At 37.5% G+C, this 22,991-nt stretch overlaps 1 protein-coding gene across 1 annotated transcript; it reads left to right on the forward strand.

Moving 5' to 3' along the window:
* Positions 1 to 6,623: 6,623 nt before the first annotated feature.
* LOC129264384 (uncharacterized) lies at positions 6,624 to 21,465 on the forward strand. The gene is made up of 2 exons (XM_054902254.2): positions 6,624 to 7,865; positions 17,697 to 21,465. The coding sequence occupies exons 1-2, from the start codon at positions 7,782 to 7,784 to the stop codon at positions 18,843 to 18,845; spliced, it is 1,233 nt and encodes a 410-aa protein (XP_054758229.2). The 5' UTR covers positions 6,624 to 7,781; the 3' UTR covers positions 18,846 to 21,465.
* Positions 21,466 to 22,991: the final 1,526 nt, after the last annotated feature.

The following is a 22,991-nucleotide window of genomic DNA, read 5'->3' on the forward strand; positions in this document are numbered from 1 at the left end:
GTCCTCATGGAATCCAGGAAATTCCAGGATCGCGAATTATAGTTTTCCAGGGTCATTCCAGGAAGTTATCATTTTCGGGAATGATACTATTTCCTGAATATTATGTCAAAATCTATCACAAAATTTGATCTTTTTAATTAAAATGTCATTTTTTTTTGCTCGTTCGCTTCGCTCGCTCGTAACTCTGTATAACATTTGCCTGTTAAAGTGTTATATGTTTCGCCCCCTCAAAAGTTTTGGCTCAATTGCGGCTCTAGCTGGGCCCTATATTCATTTTTTTGTGTGAGGGTGTGTGTGTGTGTGTGTATAGAAGAGAATTATAACTTATGGAAGACTGGAGAACATTCGGAAAATTCCAGGAACTTTCAGAGTAAATTCCAATCCGGGAAGTCCCGTTTTGAAAAGTGGAATCACATGCATGCCACACTGCACTGTGCTCTTATATCTCTAACATCAGATCACAGCGCAGCCGGTGTCATAGACGAATTGAAACGGGCAGCCGATCGGGGCAGGAGGAACTAATCGGCGGCTCTTTTATCCGCTGATTAGTTCCGAATTTTGTTGTGTGATGCGATCGTCATAGCCGATTTGTTCCGACCAGGCGATTTGTTCCTATACGCCATTCATGCAACTTTGACACCCCTACAGCAAAAATGTGAAATTCCAGTGGTCCTTTTCAACCAATTGGTTCCTCCAAATCAACCACACCCACAATTGCCGATTTTAGAATCTTATTTTGGGACAAAGAGAAGTATATATGTTTTGGGAATACAATTTATGCATTATTTTAGCACACTTCCAATTATTGATTACAGCTGTGTGGGGCCACGAAGCCATATTCACACTGAGTGCTCCCTTTGTACGCCTGTGCTCATTCGGGGTGTGAATTTCGATTTTGTATAGATCTATATGTCTTCATTACTCAAGTAAGAAACCGGGGCAAGAAATAGGATGGGATGGCGACTGGCTGCTGAGGGTGGGTGGGGGTAAACACTGCTGCGTGCTCACCAAAACCCCGAAAGTAAGTAGAAAATGAAAAATAATACATGTAATATATAAATAATAGAACTAAAAGCTTAAAGGTCAAGTCCACCCCAGAAAAAATGTTGATTTGAATAAATAGAGAAAAATCAAACAAGTATAACGCTGAAAATTTCATCAAAATCGGATGTAAAATAAGAAAATTATGGAATTTTAAAGTTTTGCTTATTTTTCACAAAACTGTGATATGCACAATTAAGTGAGTCAGTCGATGATGTCCATCACTCACTATTTCTTTGTTTTTTATTGTTTGAATTATACAATTGTTAATTTTTTACAGATTTGACAATAAGGACCGATTTGACTGAACCATATAGTATAAAACAATGCTATCTACACACAGTGGCGTACCGTGGGTCACGGCATTGGGGGGGGGGCACCAGCAAAAATGTTGAGTCACTCAGTGAGCGCGCGAAGCGCGCTCAGTTGCAACGTATACTGACCTAATATACATTTTAAGGACAAAGCCATAAAACGGATATGTATCTCACTGATCAAATAATGCGAGCGCGAAGCGCGAGCTTATCCTTTTTTTATATTCAGACCTAAAAGAGGACATATTAAGCAATTTTTTGTTATGATACATACCTGTCTCGATAAACAAACAACGCGAGCGCGAAGCGCGAGCTGAAATTTTGCATATATTGACCCCAAACAGGCATATTTTAATGACTATTTTTTAAGGACTCCATTAAGATTATATATCTCACCATTTAGTCATCTAATCGAGTGCCAAACGCTTGCTGATATTGTTAGAATTACATCTAAACACATGAATTACTTGTTGAAGTCATTGTAATCATGATTATCATACGCATCTTACAAATCAAATACTGCGAGTGCGAAGCGCGAGCTGAAAATTTAGGAAATTCAGACCTGAAGAGGGACATTTTAAGGCTTGTTTGTAGGAATTCACTAAGACCATACGTATTTCACTAACCAAATTATGCGAGCACGAAGCGCGAGCTGAAAATTTTTGATATTCAGACCAGAAAAAAAGGGACATTTTAAGGACTGATTTTAAGAATTCATGAAGATCAGTCATACATGTATCTCACCAATCCACTATTGCGAACGTGAGCACGGACAGGAAATGTTTTACATGAAGGCCTTAGAATATGGGGCAATCGCTTTAAGTTGTCATAAAAAAGAAGCATATGTCACTACATAAAACAATAACTCGAAGTGCGAGGAAATATATATGGTGTATATTGACTTGAAAACGGAAGGTTTTAGCACAACAGGATTATATATCTCGTTAAACAGACAATACGAGCACCAGGAACAATGAAGACATAGGCCATGAGCAAATTATGTTTCATAAAGATATGAAAATAAAAATGTTTCTTATGTAATATAACATAACATAGTTATTATAAAATATAAAATTATAATGAACAATAATGTCTTCTTTCCCACTACGTTTCTCTTCCTTTCTCCCTCTTTTTCTCCTTTTCCCCGTTTTTTTTTTTTTTTTTTTTTTGGCCAGCCGATTGGGGGGGGGGGGAGGGGGCACGTGCCCCCCTATGCCCTCCCGTAGTTACGCCACTGTCTACACAGTCATGTTCAGGGAGGAATTAATCATTGTTTCACTTGACAATGAGGAGACAGTTAGAATATTGATCATTATGTTCGACCTTTGGGCGGCTATTCATGGGGGGGGGGGGGACAAATTGACATTACTTATAGGGGGCATCGGAAAAAAGGGGGCATTGGAAAAAAAGTGGGGGGCTGAAGCCCCCCCCCCCCCCAGCCCCCCCCCCCCCGCTTCCGCGGCCCCTGACACACACACACACATGTGTATATTTTATGACGACTCAAAATTACTGGTCGTAGCTTCTTACGATCATCAGAGATTGGCGCAAAAAGAGAGATACTAAGCAGCTATACAAGTTTTGTATTGCCATTTTTTTTCCACTGATTATTGAAGTATATATGGCACCGACGCACAGTGGGCCAGAATGAACCCAAAGTGCGCCAAAACCCATTATTCACACATTTGTATGATTAAATTTGGTAGATATGGGTAATTTCACCCGTAGAATTCAATAAAAGTATTTTCAAATATTGATGACGTCGTTAAAATACTGTTTTCTGATTGGCTGTTAATATTTGAGCAGAAATTACATGTTTCTAATTCTACAATAAGTTTCAAATTTTCAGAAACTAGTTTTAGATACATTTCAGCAATAATTAAGCATATCAGCAAACAGCAAACACACAAACAGGCAACCAAACCAGAAAAGTCTGTGCTCGGGGTACAAATAATTCAATTGGTGACCTGAGTATCGCTTAAAGAGGGCGTCCTACCATGAATCCGGAATTGTAAAATTCAAAGTGAAATTGTAAAAAAAAAAATGAAAAGGAGTATTTTTATTCCCTGTGTACAATGATTAACCACACCTACATGCATTAAAATGGATTGATACCAGAAGTGGACAGTGAAATCTTTAAAATAATGATTCCAGTGATTAGAGGCCGGGTCCTCTGCAGGTTAATCAGTACAAGGCCCTACAAGCTAGGCCTACCAAGAACGGCGTATACAAAGTTATTCCGAATCAGAGTCTCTCTCTACTATCTCAACAACTATTATGTCTTTGGTGAGAAGATCTTTTTAGCATACAACATCAGGGGGAAGAGGCTGTGATTGTTGTACTCTTAAAAACTTGCTCCTAATCACAATGTCACCTGTTACCATTAGCATGTGGAATACATATAAAGTCAATGAGAATCATAAACCAAACAATCATTGAAATGATAATATACACTTCCTTCTTGATCGATACCAACAATTATAGCAAATTTAGAATGAGCCAAGAGATAAACGAATTCATACGTGTATGTGAAGTTACAAACCCTTTTGGGGGATAAATACTAATAATGATAATGCAATTTATACATGTAATAGAGCCCACGTATATCCCATATGTGTCCTATACACATTTTCATATTTTGTCAGAAAACTGCGAGAGACCTATCACATCCCTAGTCATGTGTTATAGCGATATACAGTAGCCTCTACTTGGTTTATGAACAACAAACCAAATATATAATCTTACCCGGGAATCTTATACCTTAAGAATTAATCTTCTCAGTATGACAGCATATCAGATATGGAACACGGGATGGAACAGTTTGGCATCAAAATGAAGTTGCGTTACATGTATTATTATATAGTTAGTGGAATTGGAAATGAAAGCTTGCCTTTACGTATGTTTAACGAAAATATTTTAAAGGCAGACACCAGTCACAAGAGCCACACACTTGAGCCAGTTAGACACCCCCCCCCCCTCTCTCTCTCTCTCTCTCTCTCTCTCCCAGAACGCGACGGGGAGTTTGATGTTTAATGTCACCCGCAACGTTCGGCATGCACGCGCATATAATGGGTCAGTAACTTGGACCGATTTTTGTGATAAATACGGCGAACATGTGGTTGAAAAATTTGTTATATCTCCAGAAAATGCACGTATATGCAGCTAAATTTGGTATCAGTGTAAAGCATGAACTATAACAAAGACCGCCATGGTATTTACAGCGCAGCAATCGGCAGCAATTTGTAAAAGAAATGCTCATGAAAAAAAAAATGCTAAAACACCCCCATTGTCAAATGGTTTCGTCCAAAATTGCCTCTGAAGGGATTATCATTTTATCTTGAAAATCTTTGATCACTTAAAACAATTATTCATCAAAGAGCACCGTGAATTAGAAATAAATTAAGCAATCCGTTTTGTCAAAACAGTGAAATATCAAAAACGTGTCATTTACACATGCGGTAGCCGTAAAGAGTAATTTTCCGGTAACATTGAATAAAAATGGGCAACTAATATTCAATTTAATGGAGAAATATTGTACGGAGGCATTCTACAGGTTCTTATCTTTGCTTAGAACATGAAAAAAACAAAATTTGTTTCATGACCAAAAACCAGTTTTGGCGCACTTTTGCTCTCTCCTGGCCCACTGTGCGACGTTCTGTCCGGGGGTCAATTCTCACGCTATATATTTCACCAAATGTATACATATGAAGAAAAAGGCGAATAATATAATCAGGGGTGGCGGAGCAAATTTAAAAGTGGGAGGGGCACGGAGAAAATGGGGGTACTTCCTCTTTTGAAAAGTAACAATTTAAAAAGAAAATAGTCTACTATCTACCCCAGTGGCATAATGAGGCAAAAGTTTTGAGGGGAGCAGACTTGGTGTACGAATTTTTCTAAGCTGCGAGCAAGCAAATGTTGGCATAATTGTACTTGATGCCCCCAGGGGACATCAACGTTTTTACCTTTTGGTACTCCTTGATTTCCCGATGATTCTTCGTTACCAAAATGTAAACATTTCTTTTCTCACTATAAAAAAAAATAGAAAGTAGTTCTGGTTTGCGCTAGCGCACCCCATATGAGATGCGAGTACAAATGCGCAAACAGGTGCATCTAGATGAGCGCGCATCCTTGCCTCCTCATCTATCCTCTTATATTACTTGCACTTGATGCCCCCAAAATTGATGAAAGCAGTGATCCGGCGAGTAATCCTAGAAGTGTTGACAAAATTAACCTTGATAGCTAGATAATAAACTCTCTATTATTACTTGTACTTGATGCCCCCAAATTTTCTTTTTCTATTTTCTAGCCGCGCAAGCCTTCATAACATCGTCGAAACGAATTAACCTTGTTGGCTAAATTAACCTTGATAGCTAGAGAATAATCTCTCTATTATTTGCACTTGATGCCCCCAAAAATTTCAACAAAATTAACATTGTAGCCAAAATTAACCTTGTTGGCAAAATTAACCTTGAGAGCTAATGTAACCTTGAGAGCTATAGCTCGTCTCTCTTATATTACTTGCACTTGATGCCCCCCAAAATTTCAACAAAATTAACCTTGTAGCCAAAATTAACCTTGTTGGCAAAATTAACCTTGATAGCTAATGTAACCTTGAGTCGAGAGCTAAAGCTCGTCTCTCTTATATTACTTGTACTTGATGCCCCCAAAAATTTCAACAAAATTAACCTTGTAGCCAAAATTAACCTTGTTGGCAAAATTAACCTTGATAGCTAATGTAACCTTGAGAGCTAAAGCTCGTCTCTCTTATATTACTTGCACTTGATGCCCCCAAAAATTTCAACAAAATTAACCTTGTAGCCAAAATTAACCTTGTTGGCAAAATTAACCTTGATAGCTAATGTAACCTTGAGAACTATAGCTCGTCTCTCTTATATTACTTGCACTTGATGCCCCCAAAAATTTCAACAAAATTAACCTTGTAGCCAAAATTAACCTTGTTGGCAAAATTAACCTTGATAGCTAATGTAACCTTGAGTCGAGAGCTAAAGCTCGTCTCTCTTATATTACTTGTACTTGATGCCCCCAAAAATTTCAACAAAATTAACCTTGTAGCCAAAATTAACCTTGTTGGCAAAATTAACCTTGATAGCTAATGTAACCTTGAGAGCTATAGCTCGTCTCTCTTATATTACTTGCACTTGATGCCCCCAATTACTTTATTTGTTGCGCGATCAACCAAACCACGCGCGGATGGATATCAACTCGCCGATGATAAACAGGGTCGGGTACGTCGTCGGTCGAGGATCCACGAATCAAGGTAAAAAAGTTGATGTCCCCTGGGGGCATCAAGTATGGCAGTGTGTCCAAACTTCGCGCGTGTCCATACTTCGCGGACGGTCCTTATCTCAAAAACTAGCCAATATCCTTAAAATCTGACATCATCAACGTGAAAAGCGACCTACAATTACCGTTTAATGAAAATTTCTTTAGGATGAGTTCAGTATTCATGAAAATATTGGCAAAAGATCGGCAAATTTGCCACCGCTAGCGCCCGTTTTGAAGAAATCACAAGCATCACGATATCACCATTTTGCAAGCAGAAGTCATCAAAAATGTGAGTTAAATGTGGTACTAACCGATTCCATAGCATTTTGCCATCAATCTGATTTAATTTTTCACTTTTTGAACTTGAGTTTTTGTTTAAATCTCCACAAAAGCTTTGGTGCGCGAAGTTAGGTCACACTTTTCAGAACGGTTTTCCAGCACAGCCCGCATTCGCCGATCGGAATAGAATTTTGAGATCGCGATACCGGCGAAACCCCTTGACCTACTTTACATTTTCGTCCATGATTTTATAGTTTACGATCTTGCCGTCAATGTGGTAACTATTTCTTTAATTGGTTTTGTATAAATTATGAATATTTTGTGAACAAAATTAAGCCTGATGAATATTTTTGAAAAGTGCGCGAAGTTTGGACACCCCATCATACAATTATGCCCAAATGTTGACATATTTTAATAAAAAATATTATTTGTGATATAAAGATTTTGACACAATTTTCAGAGAATAATATATGTCAAAAGGGGATTGTGTGCAAACAGATAACCCCCATGCCTAAGGTAGTGCAAGATGTTCTCGCATTAGATAAAAAAAAATCACGGTCCATGTTTACAATCAAAAAGTAAAATGTTGTTTAAATGTGGAACCAAACGGCGGCTCTCCTATTGTTTCGGCAAAAATTTGAACCAGTCACTTGGATCTGGCGGGCCCTATCGACTAGCCCTTTTGTACTGGCGGTACTAATCAGCTAGCCGTTTTGGACCGCCGGTACCCGGGCCAATTCTGCTATGACACCGGCCTAGTCTGCTGCTCTGAGCTGCATGTGCAAACTGAATGGCTCGTGATATGATATCGAGGTGGTATCTCCGCTGCTTGTCACTGGCACTGAAATCTTCAAATTCAAAATGCTTGAAGCGGGAGGATCTGAGATTGAGATGGATATTGTCATGCCTGCCATTGATGCGGAGCGACCAAATGGAGTGAAAAAGGTGTGAGATCCAGAAAAAATATTTTTGTATTATTTTTACAAGTTGGTGATGCCTGGGCTTGGCCTTGCTGGCCTGGGCTTGGGCATCGCCATCGGATTTGCCGTGAGTCTGCGGCAGCTGGCAGCCGCACTTTTTCAGTTTGGCGGGGTCCCCAGCCGGCCGGGCTTTGGTGCGTAGCGTCGCCGTGGGACTGAGCTGAGCTGAGCCTGGCTCTGCCTGGGGCACTGCACTGGGTAGTAAGGGTAGGCCTAACCCAGGGAGCTCCCGCCCGCTGTGCGGGCGGGAGCCCAGGGGCCAGGGCTTACCGTGTATTTTACCATACTCACGGGACTAGGGTGATTTATGGTCTAAATATTTCTCCAAATGAATTGTGAAAACAGAAATTATGCACTTACCACAATTATATGGATGAAGGTCTATCGAGTGGTAGAATCCTGGGAGTACCTTTAGAATCCAATGTCATGAATCGATTACAAAAGAGCAATTACCTACTAATTGCTGCTGCCGGTGTGGTGCGATATCAGTTTTGTCGCCCTCTACGTTCGTGAGTGAATTAAGAGTCCCCGGCGACAAGCAGGAATCGGATCGGGAGATGGATAAAGGATGGGGGGAGGGGGCAGATGGGGGAGGGGGGATGGCCCCGTAGAGGGAGTACACGACTTGTCCAATGTGGTGGATGTAGTAGGAGAGAGTGAAGTAATGGCAGGTGATATAATAATCAGAGGACTTAAAAAGGGATGATATATATGAAGGGATCAAAGAGGGGGCGCGTGATCGAGGACACGTGCAATGGTATATAATTATGTTGATGATGTTGTTTAAGGAATGATATACGTTGATATCTATATATGGATACAGAATACTTGGATACTATTATATTAAAACATGTATGGATATGAATACATGGATACGTGGATACTTGGATACTATTGGATACTTGGATACTTGGATACGTGGATACGCGGATACGTGGATACTTGGATACTATTGGAGACTTGGATACGTGGATACGGGGATACTTGGATACTGTTGGATACTTGGATACGTGGATACGCGGATACGTGGATACGTGGATACTTGGATACTATTGGATACTTGGATACGTGGATACGCGGATACGTGGATACGTGGATACGCGGATACTATTGGATACTTGGATACGCGGATACGTGGATACGCGGATACGTGGATACGTGGATACTTGGATACTATTGGAGACTTGGATACTTGGATACTTGGATACGTGGATACGTGGATACGCGGATACGCGGATACGTGGATACGTGGATACTTGGATACTGTTGGATACTTGGATACTTGGATACGTGGATACGCGGATACGTGGATACTTAGATACTATTGGATACTTGGATACGTGGATACGTGGATACGTGGATACGCGGATACGTGGATACGTGGATACTTTGATACTATTGGATACTTGGATACTTGGATACGTGGATACGTGGATACGTGGATACTTGGATACTATTGGAGACTTGGATACTTGGATACGTGGATACGCGGATACGTGGATACGGGGATCTTATATACCTTTGGTTACATGGATACTTGGATACGCGGCTACGGGCACATGCCTACATGAAAACTTAGATACATAGATACTTGGATAAGAACATCAAGGAGTTTTTGATACTCTGGAACATGGAAAACACATGAAGAAGTGCATGATACTAAGTGTACTTTTAGAACGAAGCATCACTCAGACCCTAATTACCTTATTTTCAGATAATTGACATCGTCACTTTTAATCTGTATTTTTCTTGAGAGAAAAGATAGAAAAGGCTACTTTCATCAGTGAATCGTTAAAAATTGGCTGCTCTCTTTATAATTATAACGAGACATATATCAATTCCCTAAGCCCATATGATTACAATTTGACCAATTAATCTTAATCCTTTTTAGGATTGATTTTATTTAATTAAGTTGATATCAGTAAACAAAATATAAATAAACTATTTGGATTATTATAGATTTTTCAGTCAACATAAAAGAAGGCTAATATAATAACATGTACGAATATGCAGCTTAAAGGTCAAGTCTACCCAAAAAGTTATTGATTTGAATCAATAGAGAAATAAGAAACAAGCCAATTTCATAAAAAAACGTATGTAAAATAAGAAAGTTATGACATTTGGAAGTTTTTCGCTTATATTTCGCAAAACAATTACAATCATGTACAACTCAGTGATAAGTAATAAGACACGAGCAACAGAGAACAACAAAATAGTTAAGTAAGGGGATAATAAGAACGATATACGTTTTGGTTATATTAAAATGACCAATCAATTTCAAAACATTGGTTACAATTCGACAATTAATTTCACTCACTCCTGTTGGTAATTGCAACGAGACACATCATAGGGCCAATATCACAATCCTTTTTTTAAACAAATTAATTTCATTCCTATGTCTTGTTATGTGAATGTCTCGTTCTGATTATAAATTATCTCATATGACTCGTTCTATTTATAATTATTGGCATATAATTTACTTCTTTTCAAAAATTATAGAAAGAGTGAACTTGATGAAGAGAAATAGAAGAGGAATTACAGAAGGGGGAAAATAGGATAAAAGGAGAAGACGGAGGAGGAGAATGAAGAAAAATAGGAATATGAAGTAAGGGAGTGCAATACAAAGTTTTGTGAATGATATATTGCATTATTGGCATATAATTTACTTCTTTTCAAAAATTATCTTCCTACTTATACATCCAGAAGACTATCAAGAGAGCATGGAGAACTGCAATTGTAACAGAACATCGGCATGCAATGACGCCTATGATATAATATCTCGTTTTAAGCATAAATTGGATTAAACTTTAATTGGTGGGTTGTAATGTGAATGTCTCGTTCTGATTATAAATACGGATAAGTATTAGTCCTATATGATTCGTTCTATATCTTAATTTTTATCAAAAATGATTTTTTTTTAAATAAATATTTTATGAATTTAGACCTAGTTAAAAATTGAATAAGTTGACCGGTTTATGAAAAGACATGACTTTCTTAGCGTTTTTTGAAATGGTGAACAGGAATGTTATATCTGACTAAACAATATTACTGATTCGAGTGCGAAGCGCGATTTAAAATATGTTATAGGGCCTATTGCGATCGGAAACTTCATATTTTAAGTACGTTTTGTACATAAATTTAGACCTAAAAACGGACATTCCTTGCTTTTTTTTTTTGGGGGGGGGGTCTTGTTGTATGCATTAAAAATTCTTTAGTAATTTACGTTAAATAATGTGTTTAATTGCCAATATTTATTATCATCTACGATTATGCTGTAACGAAAAATGCATACACGACATACCTACAGTTACAACATCACCTTATTAATAAACTGGTAATTAGATACTGTCTTGCTCGAATGCAGTATACTGAAAATTTATCAAAATCGAATATAAAATAAGAAAGTTATGACATTTAAAGATACGCTTATTTTCAACAATTGGAAATTTTGAAATATGACGTGCTTGCACAACACATGTAATTCGATTTAATTATGTTAAAAAATGTCACTTCAGAATTCCTTCAGTTCATTGATAAAGAACCACCTGTGAATGCCTTTGAGACTATAGGGATACCGTGTAAGATTAATACCCCAAATTCTTGAAAGGAGGGATTAAGATTTAATAGTGATTACGTAATCTATTGAAGTTAATGACCGGCATGAACGTGAGACCGGCATGAGACGAGGAAAGAAAGATGAAATAAAAAAAAAATGTGAAAAAGGAATATAAGAAAAAACATAAATTCAAGTTTATATTCCTAATGCATTTTAAGCACTTTGTTTGATCGTGAATGATATTTTATTAATAAGAAATAATAATAAATGATAGCATGTTCATAAATATCGCTTTTCTCAGAACGGCTCAAAACGATTTACAGCATATTATTGTCCCATGATTCATTTCAATCCCGCATGAAAAGTGCACAATTTCCACATCTTGGGAAGCATTCCTTGCATTCATCGCAGCCTCGAAATGGCGCTTGCAAATTCAAGCATACAATAACTTTCGCATCCAACCGGGTACCCATTTAGCACCTGGGTCGAGAGTGGCAAGGTGTGCCGGCAATACGTCTTACCAAAGGACGGTATATAGACCGCGGTGAGAATCGAACACACGACTCTCCGTTTACAAGGCGGGAGTCAGAACCACTATACGCCACGACTCTTAAAAAAAAGGCCTTCCTGAAAAAGTCGTGCACAGAACATGTTTCTCATAAACATAAAATATGAGCGCGAACTTCTTTCAAACATCAAGGACGAAAAGACCTAAGTATTTTTCGTAAAAATGAATAGCGTGCACAATCTTCTTAATTAAAGTATTAAAAGCATGAAGAGCGAAATGAACCAATAATTTTAACAAATTGACCTAGCTGAAACACTGATATCTTCCCGTCTGTAAATTTCTTCACTCTTTTTCTTCTTTTCCACTCTTCTTTGCATTTATTCCATTTTTCCTTCTTACGCAGCCAATAGGGCGTAGAGATCGCATTCGGCCTCCTGGAATTGCCCATTTACATTTTCTTTTTTAGTCTATATTTTAATTGGTACAAGAGGAGGCAAAGGCGATTAGACACTGGATTCACAAGTTCGTCCAAAAATTAAAACTGATATTTCTAATCTTACACATTCACAATCTTGGCCAATTATTTTCTGTTCATTATCGCGATTTTTTTTCCTACTTGATTCTATTTCACCTCATTTCATTCATCTCCTTTATTTATCCAGGGGCCGCGGAACGGTTTTCAAAGTGGGGGGGGGGGGGCTGAAGCCCCCCAGCCCCCCCCCCCCCCCCCCCCCCGGTTCCGCGGCCCCTGTAATTCCTATTTCTTTTGTGCTGTTTGTATATCTCTTTAATACTGGGAGGGATAAGCCAGCAGCAGGGAGAGGAGGGCCGTATTAGCACGACATTCCCCCTTTGTTTTTCTTTTCCACCATATCATTTTTTAAGTTTCCCTTTCCATTTTACTTATATTTCTTCTGTTTGTACTTTTTTTAAAGGGGTAAGCAAGACCACCTCGCCCCTTGGTCTGCATGTGCCTGTCGAATGCAATTTGCATCCTAACTTCCCGTTTTCTTCCTCTTTTGTAATATATGTATTAATTTGTGGAAAAAAACTATTAGAAAGTAATGTTATAAAGGGAGCCTCGACTTTGCTATTAACATATGCAGTCTTTTAAAAGTTACCTTAGATCCGAGATAATTTATTGTCATGTATAAAATGCACAAAATCTGCTTTCAAAAAGTGAATACTATTACACCGACAAACACAATTGTTTTTAGCCTACATATTTCAACAATCAAATAATGTGAGCGCAAAGCGCGAGCTGAATATTTCTTACATTCCCAGCTATATACAGGGCATTCTAAGCACCTTTTAAAATCACGAACAGGATAGGGGTATGACTATACACTTGATGTGATCGCGAAGCGCGAGCCGAAACGAAATTCGACATCTCACGTTTTGTAAATCATGAAAAGGATGGATAAGTGGATAAATGGATAACATTCCTACATTAATAATTTGATAATCTGATCTGAAACTGGAACAAGATTCGTATCTAAATAAATATGCGTGCGTGTGTTTAGATTCAAACCTAGAATCTGGACATTCTAATTACATTCTTTATCATAATATCAATAATAAGAGCGCGATCCGCGAGCTAAAGATATTTGATTTTCCGATCCCAAAAAAAAAGTTAATTTAAGCGCAATTACGAATTGGATATGGATCGTGCTTAATAAATGATGCGAGTCAAAGCGCAAGTTGATATTTTTATCAATACATATATTTCCAGTTGCGACCGGGAAATTTTAAGGACATTTTTGTTTTTGTCGAGAGATGAAACTTGTCGATATTCCGTTCTGAAAAAAAAAACCGGACAATGATTATTAGGAAATAATGAAAATATTATTATCTTACTTATTAATCTAATAAGCCCAATGAGGTCGCGAAATTAATATCAAGGTAAAAAAACTGGATATTTTGTAATCATGAAAAGGATGCATGGGTTAATATACTTTAAAGAATACTTTAAAAATAATGCGAGCGCAAATTGCAAGCCGAAAATTTTGATAAACTGTCAAGAAAGAGGAATTTAAAATAATTTGTTACAATTGATATAGGTATACATTACTCCCCAATGAAAATGCAAGTGCGCAGCTTTAGCTGATACTATTCAGAATCAGATAAGCCTAAAAAGGGATATTTTTCAAAAAAATATGGAATACACGAAGAGAATAGTTACTTGACGAATTAAATAATGCTAGTGCGCAGCGCGAGCGGAAAATGTCGATATTTAGACCATAAAATATAGTCATTTTACAGAAAACTATAAAATATATTTGTAAATCAAACAAATTGAAAACTCAGTGTCCGAGAAATATTTCATATATTTACTTCAAAACTTGATATTTTAAGCTCAATATAAGCCTATTGAGCAAGTTATGTATATCATAGATTAGGCAATGTGAGCACAAAGCGAGCGAAAATTTAAAATAGTGACATGAAATCCCCCCCCCCCCCTCATCTTATTTTATTCACTCGTCTTACTCCTCTTATTTTCCCTCTTCATTTTCTATTCTCTTTTCTCTTCTTTTTCCTCTCTTTCCATTTTTTCCTGTTTGCTCGTTCCAAAAAGTGGGGGGGGGGGGGCATTTGATATCAAATTCCAAAAAGTGAGGGGAAGCGTCTCCCTGTCCCCCAGGGATTTCCACCAATGTATGCAATTTGATTTGAAATAAAAGAAAACCCTACATCGTCTTTGTAGTCGATTTTTTTTTTAATAGCGTACTTTCATGACGAATTACTTCATTCTCGCCTGCTCCTAAATCGGATTTAATAAGAAAATCAATGTTTCTTTAAAAAAAAACCGCACCCCAAACCCCAAATAACACCCCTAAATTCATTTAAAAAAAATATATGAACGATAATTTTCTTGGAGTATTCGCAATTTGTCCGAAAATTATTCTTATTGTCCTCGTCCTTAAATTTACCACTCGTGACGTTGTCCTAAATGTCTCCGGTTCTGTCCTAATACGATCTGCATGCTGTCCGCGCCGAACGCCGACAAATTGATTTAGATAATCTTGTCCCAGGACAGTTCCAGGAATGTCCTACGACAATACGCAGACAGTCCTGGTCGTGTCCTAGGACAAGATCATTTGCATAATCTTTTACGGAATTTGGTTGCGGACAGCATGCCGAAATGACAAAAGTAGCTTCCGCAACCCTTCCTGGTCTTGTCCGCGCCCAAGTGGAAAACCGCCTTAAAAAAACAAGCTGTGTGTTTCAAACAATTAAATGTGAGCGCGAAGCACGAGCTTAATTTTTTGTATATTGACATGATAAAGGAGCATTTTGACAAATTTTGGAAAGAATATCCAAAGAGGATAGGTATCTCACAAATCAAACAATGCGAGTGCGCAGCGCGAGCTGGAAACTTTTATATAACAATTTGTGTAAATCAAACAAAATAATGAAAGCTTGAGGTGCGAGCTAAAACATTGTGTGCAAATTGATTTCAGAACTGGATATATGAAATGTCATTTAATTCTCTTGAATGGGAATCATTACAAAGGCAATGCGAGCGCGAAGCGCGTGCCACTTCCATTCAAGAGTGGATACCATGCGCGACCATGGGGTCTCGAAAAGCACCCTAAACACGTAATTTCCATATTCTGAAAATGCGCCCCTTAACAAGTATTGGCGCGTGAAACCCTACCCTTAACAAGAATTGGTAACAAAACGATACTCTTGGCAAATGTTCCCTGAAATGAACCCCTAAACAAGTACAGGAATGTTTTATTGTTACGGGTCCTTCGGTCGTCGGCTTTACCTTATTTGGTTTAGTACGACCCCACCTTCTACACCTCGCGCAAATCGTGACTCTAAATACGAAGTGTTGGGGCAAAAAGGACATCCTTTATAAAACATTTTAATTTTGTTTTATCATCCCCGCGAATTCGACCCTAAACACGTAATTTTCCTAGCGAAATAGATACCCTTTTTTCATTATTTTTGTGTTTTTGACACCCTTATCACGTTACGTACATAACGTGCCCTATCGTGAAAAAGACATCCTTTTTACGTGTTTTTTTTTTTTGTCGCGCATGGTATCCACTCGTCAATGTAAGTGCCCCCCCCCCCCGCGGGGTTCAAACAAGGACAGAAAATGAGCTATGCCTATATTATACGAATCGCTTCATATTTATCCTCCTAAACATTCAGAATCCATGTCATATTCATCATAATCTCTAGATTTATAGAGAAAAAAACAGCAAAAATATTGCTCTACAATTCTAAAAAGAAGGGTATATACATGTATATATTATTTTAATTATACGAACCAAAAGTCCAGTTTTCTGTCTTATAATTTACTGTGAAAATCACAAGAATTTGATTTAAAAAAAAATAGGTAGGCCTGTACAATTTTTCTTTTAATTAAAAAAGAAACAAAAATAGAATGGACAAGAAAGGAAGAATATAAAAGAGAAAAGAAAAATATATTTTAAAAAAAAGAAGAAAAGAAAGGAGAAAAACAACGTAAAGGAAAAGGAAAAGTGTTTAAACAAGGACAAAAAAATGAGCTATATGCCTGTATTGTCTTGAAAATGATTTTTTTTAAATAAGATGACTGAGACACGTACTGCACTGGGCCATGTTAAACCAAGAAAAGAATATAAACCAACAAAATTCTACTTTTAGTTAACGACAGATCGACCGACTGAAATGTGGATGAAAATATTTTCTGATTCTCCCTTCTTTTCCCCCTTTTCGCGAAAGGTGCATGGATCCTCCCCTGTATAACATACCCCCACGACTCTCCCTCCTTCCACCCCCCCCCCTTTGGCGAAAGCTGGATACTCCCCTGTACCCCCTCTCCCGTATCCACAAACATTATCCCAGCTGCCCGTATCCTCGTATCCACGCATGGTATCCACGTATCCGCGTATCTTCGTATCCATGTATCCAGTTATCAGTACGGTAGTAGTATCCACGTATCCGCGTATCCACGTATCCTCGTATCCATGTATCCAGTTATCAGTACGGTAGTAGTATCCACGTATCCACGTATCTTCGTATCCATGTATCCATTTATCAGTACGGTAGTAGTATCCACGTATCCCAGTATCCACGTATCCTCGTATCCATGTGTATCCACGTATCTTAGTATCCATGTATCCGCTTTTATCTCAAAAACGTAATTTCTAAAAAAGTTAACAAGTACCGGTACGTCGTATCCGTTGTTTTCTCGTTTTAAAATCTAGAGATTTTTGTAATCGATTCATGACATTGGATTCTAAAGGTAAGCCAAATCCTGACATCGAGGCACAGACTGGAACCTCAAAAAAACGAAAAGTTCTCTCCTTCTAACCCAGTCGCGATCAGCCATTTTGTTATGATTCATAACAAAAATGGCCGATTGCGACTGGGGTCGAAGGAGAGAACTTTTTGTTTTTTGAGGTTCCAGTCTGTGCCTCGATGTCAGGATTCTACCACTCGATAGACCTTCATCCATATAATCGTGGTAAGTGCATAATTTCTGTTTTCACAATTTATCTTGCTAGATATTTTGACCATAATCTACCCTTGTCCCGTGAGTATGGGTAAATACATTGTTTTCAGCCTGGAGTACCCCTTGAACTTTTCATTAGAAATGTTATGTACTTCCTAAAATTTTCTCAATGTTTTTTTTTCTTTCCCAGTAAATGTAAGAAATTTGCCCACTCTCTCACATATAGCCTCAATTTTGCAATGATAATGATATATGGTTCTCTTGTCTGCTTCCTTTCTAGGTGAAGACGTACGCCTGTCCAACATGTGGAAAAACATTTTCATTTTCATGCAATCTGTTCCGACATGAAAAAAACATTCACAAGAAGTTTGTGAACTGCCAGGTTCCTGGTTGCCTTTTCAAGTGCAGCAGCAAACGAAAGTTGATTGGGCACATGGAATTATTGCATTTTAAAACTCTGGAAAAGGAGACATTGACATTTGCAAATCTGGAGGAGTTCTATAAGTGGAAACTTAGGGAAGAAGTCCAGAACTTTGTGTGCTTCACCAAGAAAAGAGGCGACATTAAAATGGCACGTTCTACCCATAGACACTATGTCTGTGCTCTCTCAAGAAGACTTGGATTTCAGAAAAATACAGACGGTAAGAAGGAGGTGTACTGCCCAGCTCGATTACTTTTGAAAGAGTCTCATGGTAATGGAACTGTAGAGGTCACTTATTATAAATCGCATTCCCATCCTTTATCCTACTCTGGGTCAAAGAATCTTCCCATGCCAGAGACCCTCCGTCACGAAATCAAAGAGAGGTTGAAAGCTGGTATGAACCCTGATAACATTATCTCCGAACTCCGGAAGATGCACAAATCCGAGCTTGCAGTAGCAATTGGGATATACAATCGTCTGCAGTCTGTAACAGCATCTCACATATCCAAAATACAGCGTATGATGATCAAGAAGGGCATGTTGGAAGAGGCAATCCCCCAAAACAAGCCTGGAGAGATGGGAGTACTGAGGATGATGGCAGAGGCAGACAAGGAAGGTGCAAGTCTCGTCGACGACATCAAACAAATGAATGATGGATTTGTTGTCTTTGATTGCGTGGTACAGGAGCAGATGGATGTTGTAAATCTTCCTGAAGAATCAACTACTATTCCTGGTGCAAACATCCTCATTCCTGATCCTGTGCTCCCAAAACCTAAAACGAAGCGGAAAAAGGTCAGACGGGGGAAGAATCCACCAGATGTAATAACTCCGTTCATTGTGAATCCAGAAGGTACTCAAAAGGGTGAATTGGACAGTGTACATGATTCACTCGATAAGGTCAAACTCTTACTCTCCAGTGGGCAAGTAAGAGAAACAGATCTAACAGGTATTCAGGAAAATCTACAAGGTATAATGAAAATCATAAACGGCAAACATAGGATTATGTAATAAATGATAATGCGATTTCTTTCCTTTCTTGGTTTCTGTGAAACGTTTCTTTGTTTCTAAAACTTCATAAATTTTCCTGTGAAATCTATTGGACTTTTGCGTTGAACGTCAAAATTTATTACAAACATTTTAAATTTTATCAAGGTTTGCATTTAAAGATAACGACCATTATTCAGTCGACTTTGATGTGCTGTCATAAATGAAGTAGCAAAAGTTAGTACTTTGGGTCTTTCAACATTTTTGTCTCACCTGGAAGCGAGATGTGCATGTATGTGCAACTTTTTCGGAAGTGGCATTGTCAGCACCGCATAACTATCAAAGAAAGCATCTGAAACGTACTCATATCTCCAAACTTAAAATTACAAGGACCTACCACATCAAACTTGGATGACATGTAAGGGTGATCAAGTATTGGAAAATAGGTGTACCGTACATGAAATTTCAGGTCACTGCGTCTAAGTCAAAGGTCATTTGGGGGTTACTAAACTGATATTACCTTAAAAAACCTAACCCAAGGCTATGATTCTTAATTTTTAAGATAATGTTGAAATGATATTAATCTAGGCTGGTCAAGCAAAGTACATGTATATCAGAAAATATACACTTTTCAATCTTAATTCCATAATTATTTCACAATTAAGTGTACAGTTTATATTTACAGTTTGATGGTCTGATATCAATCTTGATATACACGTACATGTATCATTGACTCAAGTTTTTATCTTTGTTTAGGGGCAAATAAATGCTCATGCTTATTGTCGTAAAATCATAATTGGCTCATATCATTCACATTATCAAGCCACATTTCAATTTGAGCATTTAGCCTGACTCCCAACTCAAATATCTAATTGTTTTTCAATATCTGACTATTAATTTGTTTTCGATACTTGGGGAAAGTAATCATGCAAGTAGGCCAACATATATCATGTGACTTCAAATTAATGCAGTGTCAGATAAATACAATTGTAGCTGTGTATGATTTAAAGTCAGTTTAAGCATAACATGTTTATACAGTATGTAGCACAGCTGCAGGCCTGCAGCTGTCCTGTTCAGAGCTATAAAACAATTTTCACAACTGAATATTAATTAAAAAATATTTGTATACATCGTAGAACCATAAATGAATACATGTGGGCATGTTGATTTATTAAATTATGAAAGGTTTTGAAAATTTTGGAAGTGAAGTGTTGAAAATAATTTGAGAAATGACAAAATTGCAGATGCATGAAATATTCCCAGTTTAGATTGAGAATCCATAGTTCTTTTTATTGCTTTGACAAAGTGAACAAAGGAGAATGTATCTAACTTCGAATTGACTTGATTAAGAGTAACATAATATGTACCGTAAAATAAGAAAGTTATGTCATTTTTGTCTCGCCTGCATAGTAGTGGGAGACTATAGGTGTCGCTTTTCCGACGGCGGCATCGTCAACATTGAAATCTTAACCAAGGTTAAGTTTTTGAAATGTCCTCATAACCTAGAAATTATATGGAACTAATTCATGAAACTTGGACATAAGGGTAATCAAGTATTACTAAATATCCTGCCTGAGTTTCAGGTCACATGACTAAGGTCAACGGTCATTTAGGGTCAATGAACTTGGACCATGTTGGGGGAATCAATATCGAAGTCTTAACCAAGGTTAAGTTTTTAAAATGTTGTCATAACTTGGAAAGTATATGAACCTAGTTCATGAAACTTAGACATAAGGGTAATAGTGTATCACTTAACATCCTACCCGTGTTTCAGGTCACATTACCAAGGTCAAAGGTCACTTAGGGTCAACAAACTTTGACCATTTTGGGGGTATTTGTGGAATTGTCATAACTTTTAAAATATATGGATCTAGTTCATGAAACTTAGACATGAGAGCAATTAAGTATTCCTGAAAATCCTTTGCAAATTTCAGGTCACATGATCAAGGTCAAAGGTCATTCAGGGTCAACAAACTTTGATAATGCTGGGGGTAATTGTGGAATTGCCATCATAACTTTAAAAGTTATAGAGCTACTTCATGAAACTTGGACATAAATAGTATGCATCCCTGAATATCATGTGCGCGTTTCAGGTCACATGACCGAGATCAAAGGTCATTTAAGGTCAATGAACTGTGGCCGTTTTGGGGGTATTTGTTGAATTGACATTATAATTTAGAAAGTTTATGGATCTACACATGTAGTTCATGAAACATAAGGGTAATCAAGTACCCGGTATGTTTTGCACATGTCTTAGGTCACATGATCATGGTCAAAGGTCATGTTGGGTCAATGGATATAGTATTTTATTATCATATTAGTGTTTTCTTTTGTGAATAATTATTCAATAGCTGTTTTCAAAGTCGGCATTGCTGCTATATCGAATCGCGTAATGCAGGCGAGACTGCCAGAGGCGTTCCACTTGTTAATTTTATAATTATTTTCTTCATTCTTAAATGAACTATATATGCATTGTGCTAAATGATTTTAATATAGATGAAAAAGCTTATTTTGTTACACTGTCACAGTCACTATTCTTGTTCTCGTAGAATATGCAGTGTTGTAAATTGATTATTTGGACAGTGAAGAAGATCCCCAGTAATAAATCACAATCATAGATTGAAATGTATTTGAAACAATGAAACAGACACTGACATTGACTCATTCATTTTCATATAGACTCTGCATTTACTTGTGTATCACTGTTGTATAAATTTCTTAGGGGCCATGGGGGGGGGGGGGGGGACTCCAGCCCCCACTTATTTTTCCAAAACCGTGTACAAAAAACAAACTGATTGTGATTTTTGTCTCTCCTGCATAGCAGTGCGAGACCATAGGGGCCGCTTTCCTGACGGAGGCGGCAGCATCAACATTGAAATCTTAACCTAAGGCTTAGATAAAGTTTTTTAGTCATCATAACTTAGAAAGTATAGGAACCTAGTTCATAAAACTTGGACATAAGAGTAGTCAAGTATCACTTAACATCCCGTGCGAGTTTCAGGTCACATGATCAATAGTCATTTAAGGTCAATGAACTTTGGCCATGTTGGGGGTAATTGTTGAATTGCCATCATAACTTTGAAAGTTTGCGGATATAGTTCATGAAAGATGGACATACATGTAACATTACATACATGTAGGGGTATTCAGGTATTACTGATAAACTTGCACAATATTTAGGTCACATGATCAAGGTCAAATGTCATTTAGGGTCAATGAACGTAGTATTCAATGTTATTTGTGTGTGAATAATTGGTTTATAATAGTTTCCAAAGTCAGCACTGCTGCTATATTGAATTGCTTATAATGCAGGCGAGACTGCCAGAGGCACTTCACTTGTTTGCATGGTCACCCCCCCACTTTCAAACGGTTCTGTGGCCCCCGTCTATAATAATTTACTTTTTTTTGGGGGGGGGTGCTTGTTTGCTGTTTTTTATATATCATTTTGAGGTTCTCATTTCAATAAAGTGGATTCCAAAAGAAACTGATCAAACTTTACAAGGGCACTGTACAAATTCCACTCTGTCAAAATGAACAATCATTTTACACAAGCTAGCTTCAATAATCTTTACTCAGCACATTTTGCTATTTTGCGATTTTGGATTCTAAAACCAATAGATGTGAGGGGCTATAGCCTCTCTGTGATTGAACCAATCTGTTATTTATTCCCATGTGCTTAGTAAAGATTATTGAAGCGAGCTTGTGTAAAATAATTGTTCCTTTTTGACCAAGTGGAATTTGTGCAGTGACCTTGTCAAGTTTGGTCAGTTTCTTTTGGAACCCAGTTTAGATCAAAAAAGAAAACAGCCTGCCTTCAAGGAAGTCCACTATGTTCCATAGAAGAAATGAATTGACAACTGCAGGTTAACACGCGTAATGAAACCTTCCATTCCGTAAGTAAAATATTTGCGTATAAATCAGAGCAAATTGTGCAATACACTGTACATGTGAAACATCCAGTGTACCCCTTCTTAGCTAGATTTCTCTTAAGTCAAAGAAATTTATTTTGACCCAATAAATTTAATTTGGAAAAGTTACCTGTATTCACAAAATGTTTTTAGTATATATATAGTCAAACATTTATTTTTTCTAAAACAAAATATTGATTTATAGTCTCAAATCTGCATCTGTCTTTTTAACTACTATTTACTATACTATTTTTTTTTCTTT

This window comes from Lytechinus pictus, chromosome 7, assembly GCF_037042905.1.
Source record: "Lytechinus pictus isolate F3 Inbred chromosome 7, Lp3.0, whole genome shotgun sequence".
NCBI classification, from domain to species: Eukaryota; Metazoa; Echinodermata; class Echinoidea; order Temnopleuroida; family Toxopneustidae; genus Lytechinus; species Lytechinus pictus.

Coding starts and splice junctions, on each gene's coding strand:
- LOC129264384 (XM_054902254.2), top strand. CDS start 7,782: ATGCTTGAAGCGGGAGGATCTGAGATTGAGATGGATATTGTCATGCCT. Junction 7,866..17,696: donor GACCAAATGGAGTGAAAAAG/GTGTGAGATCCA, acceptor CTTCCTTTCTAG/GTGAAGACGTACGCCTGTCC.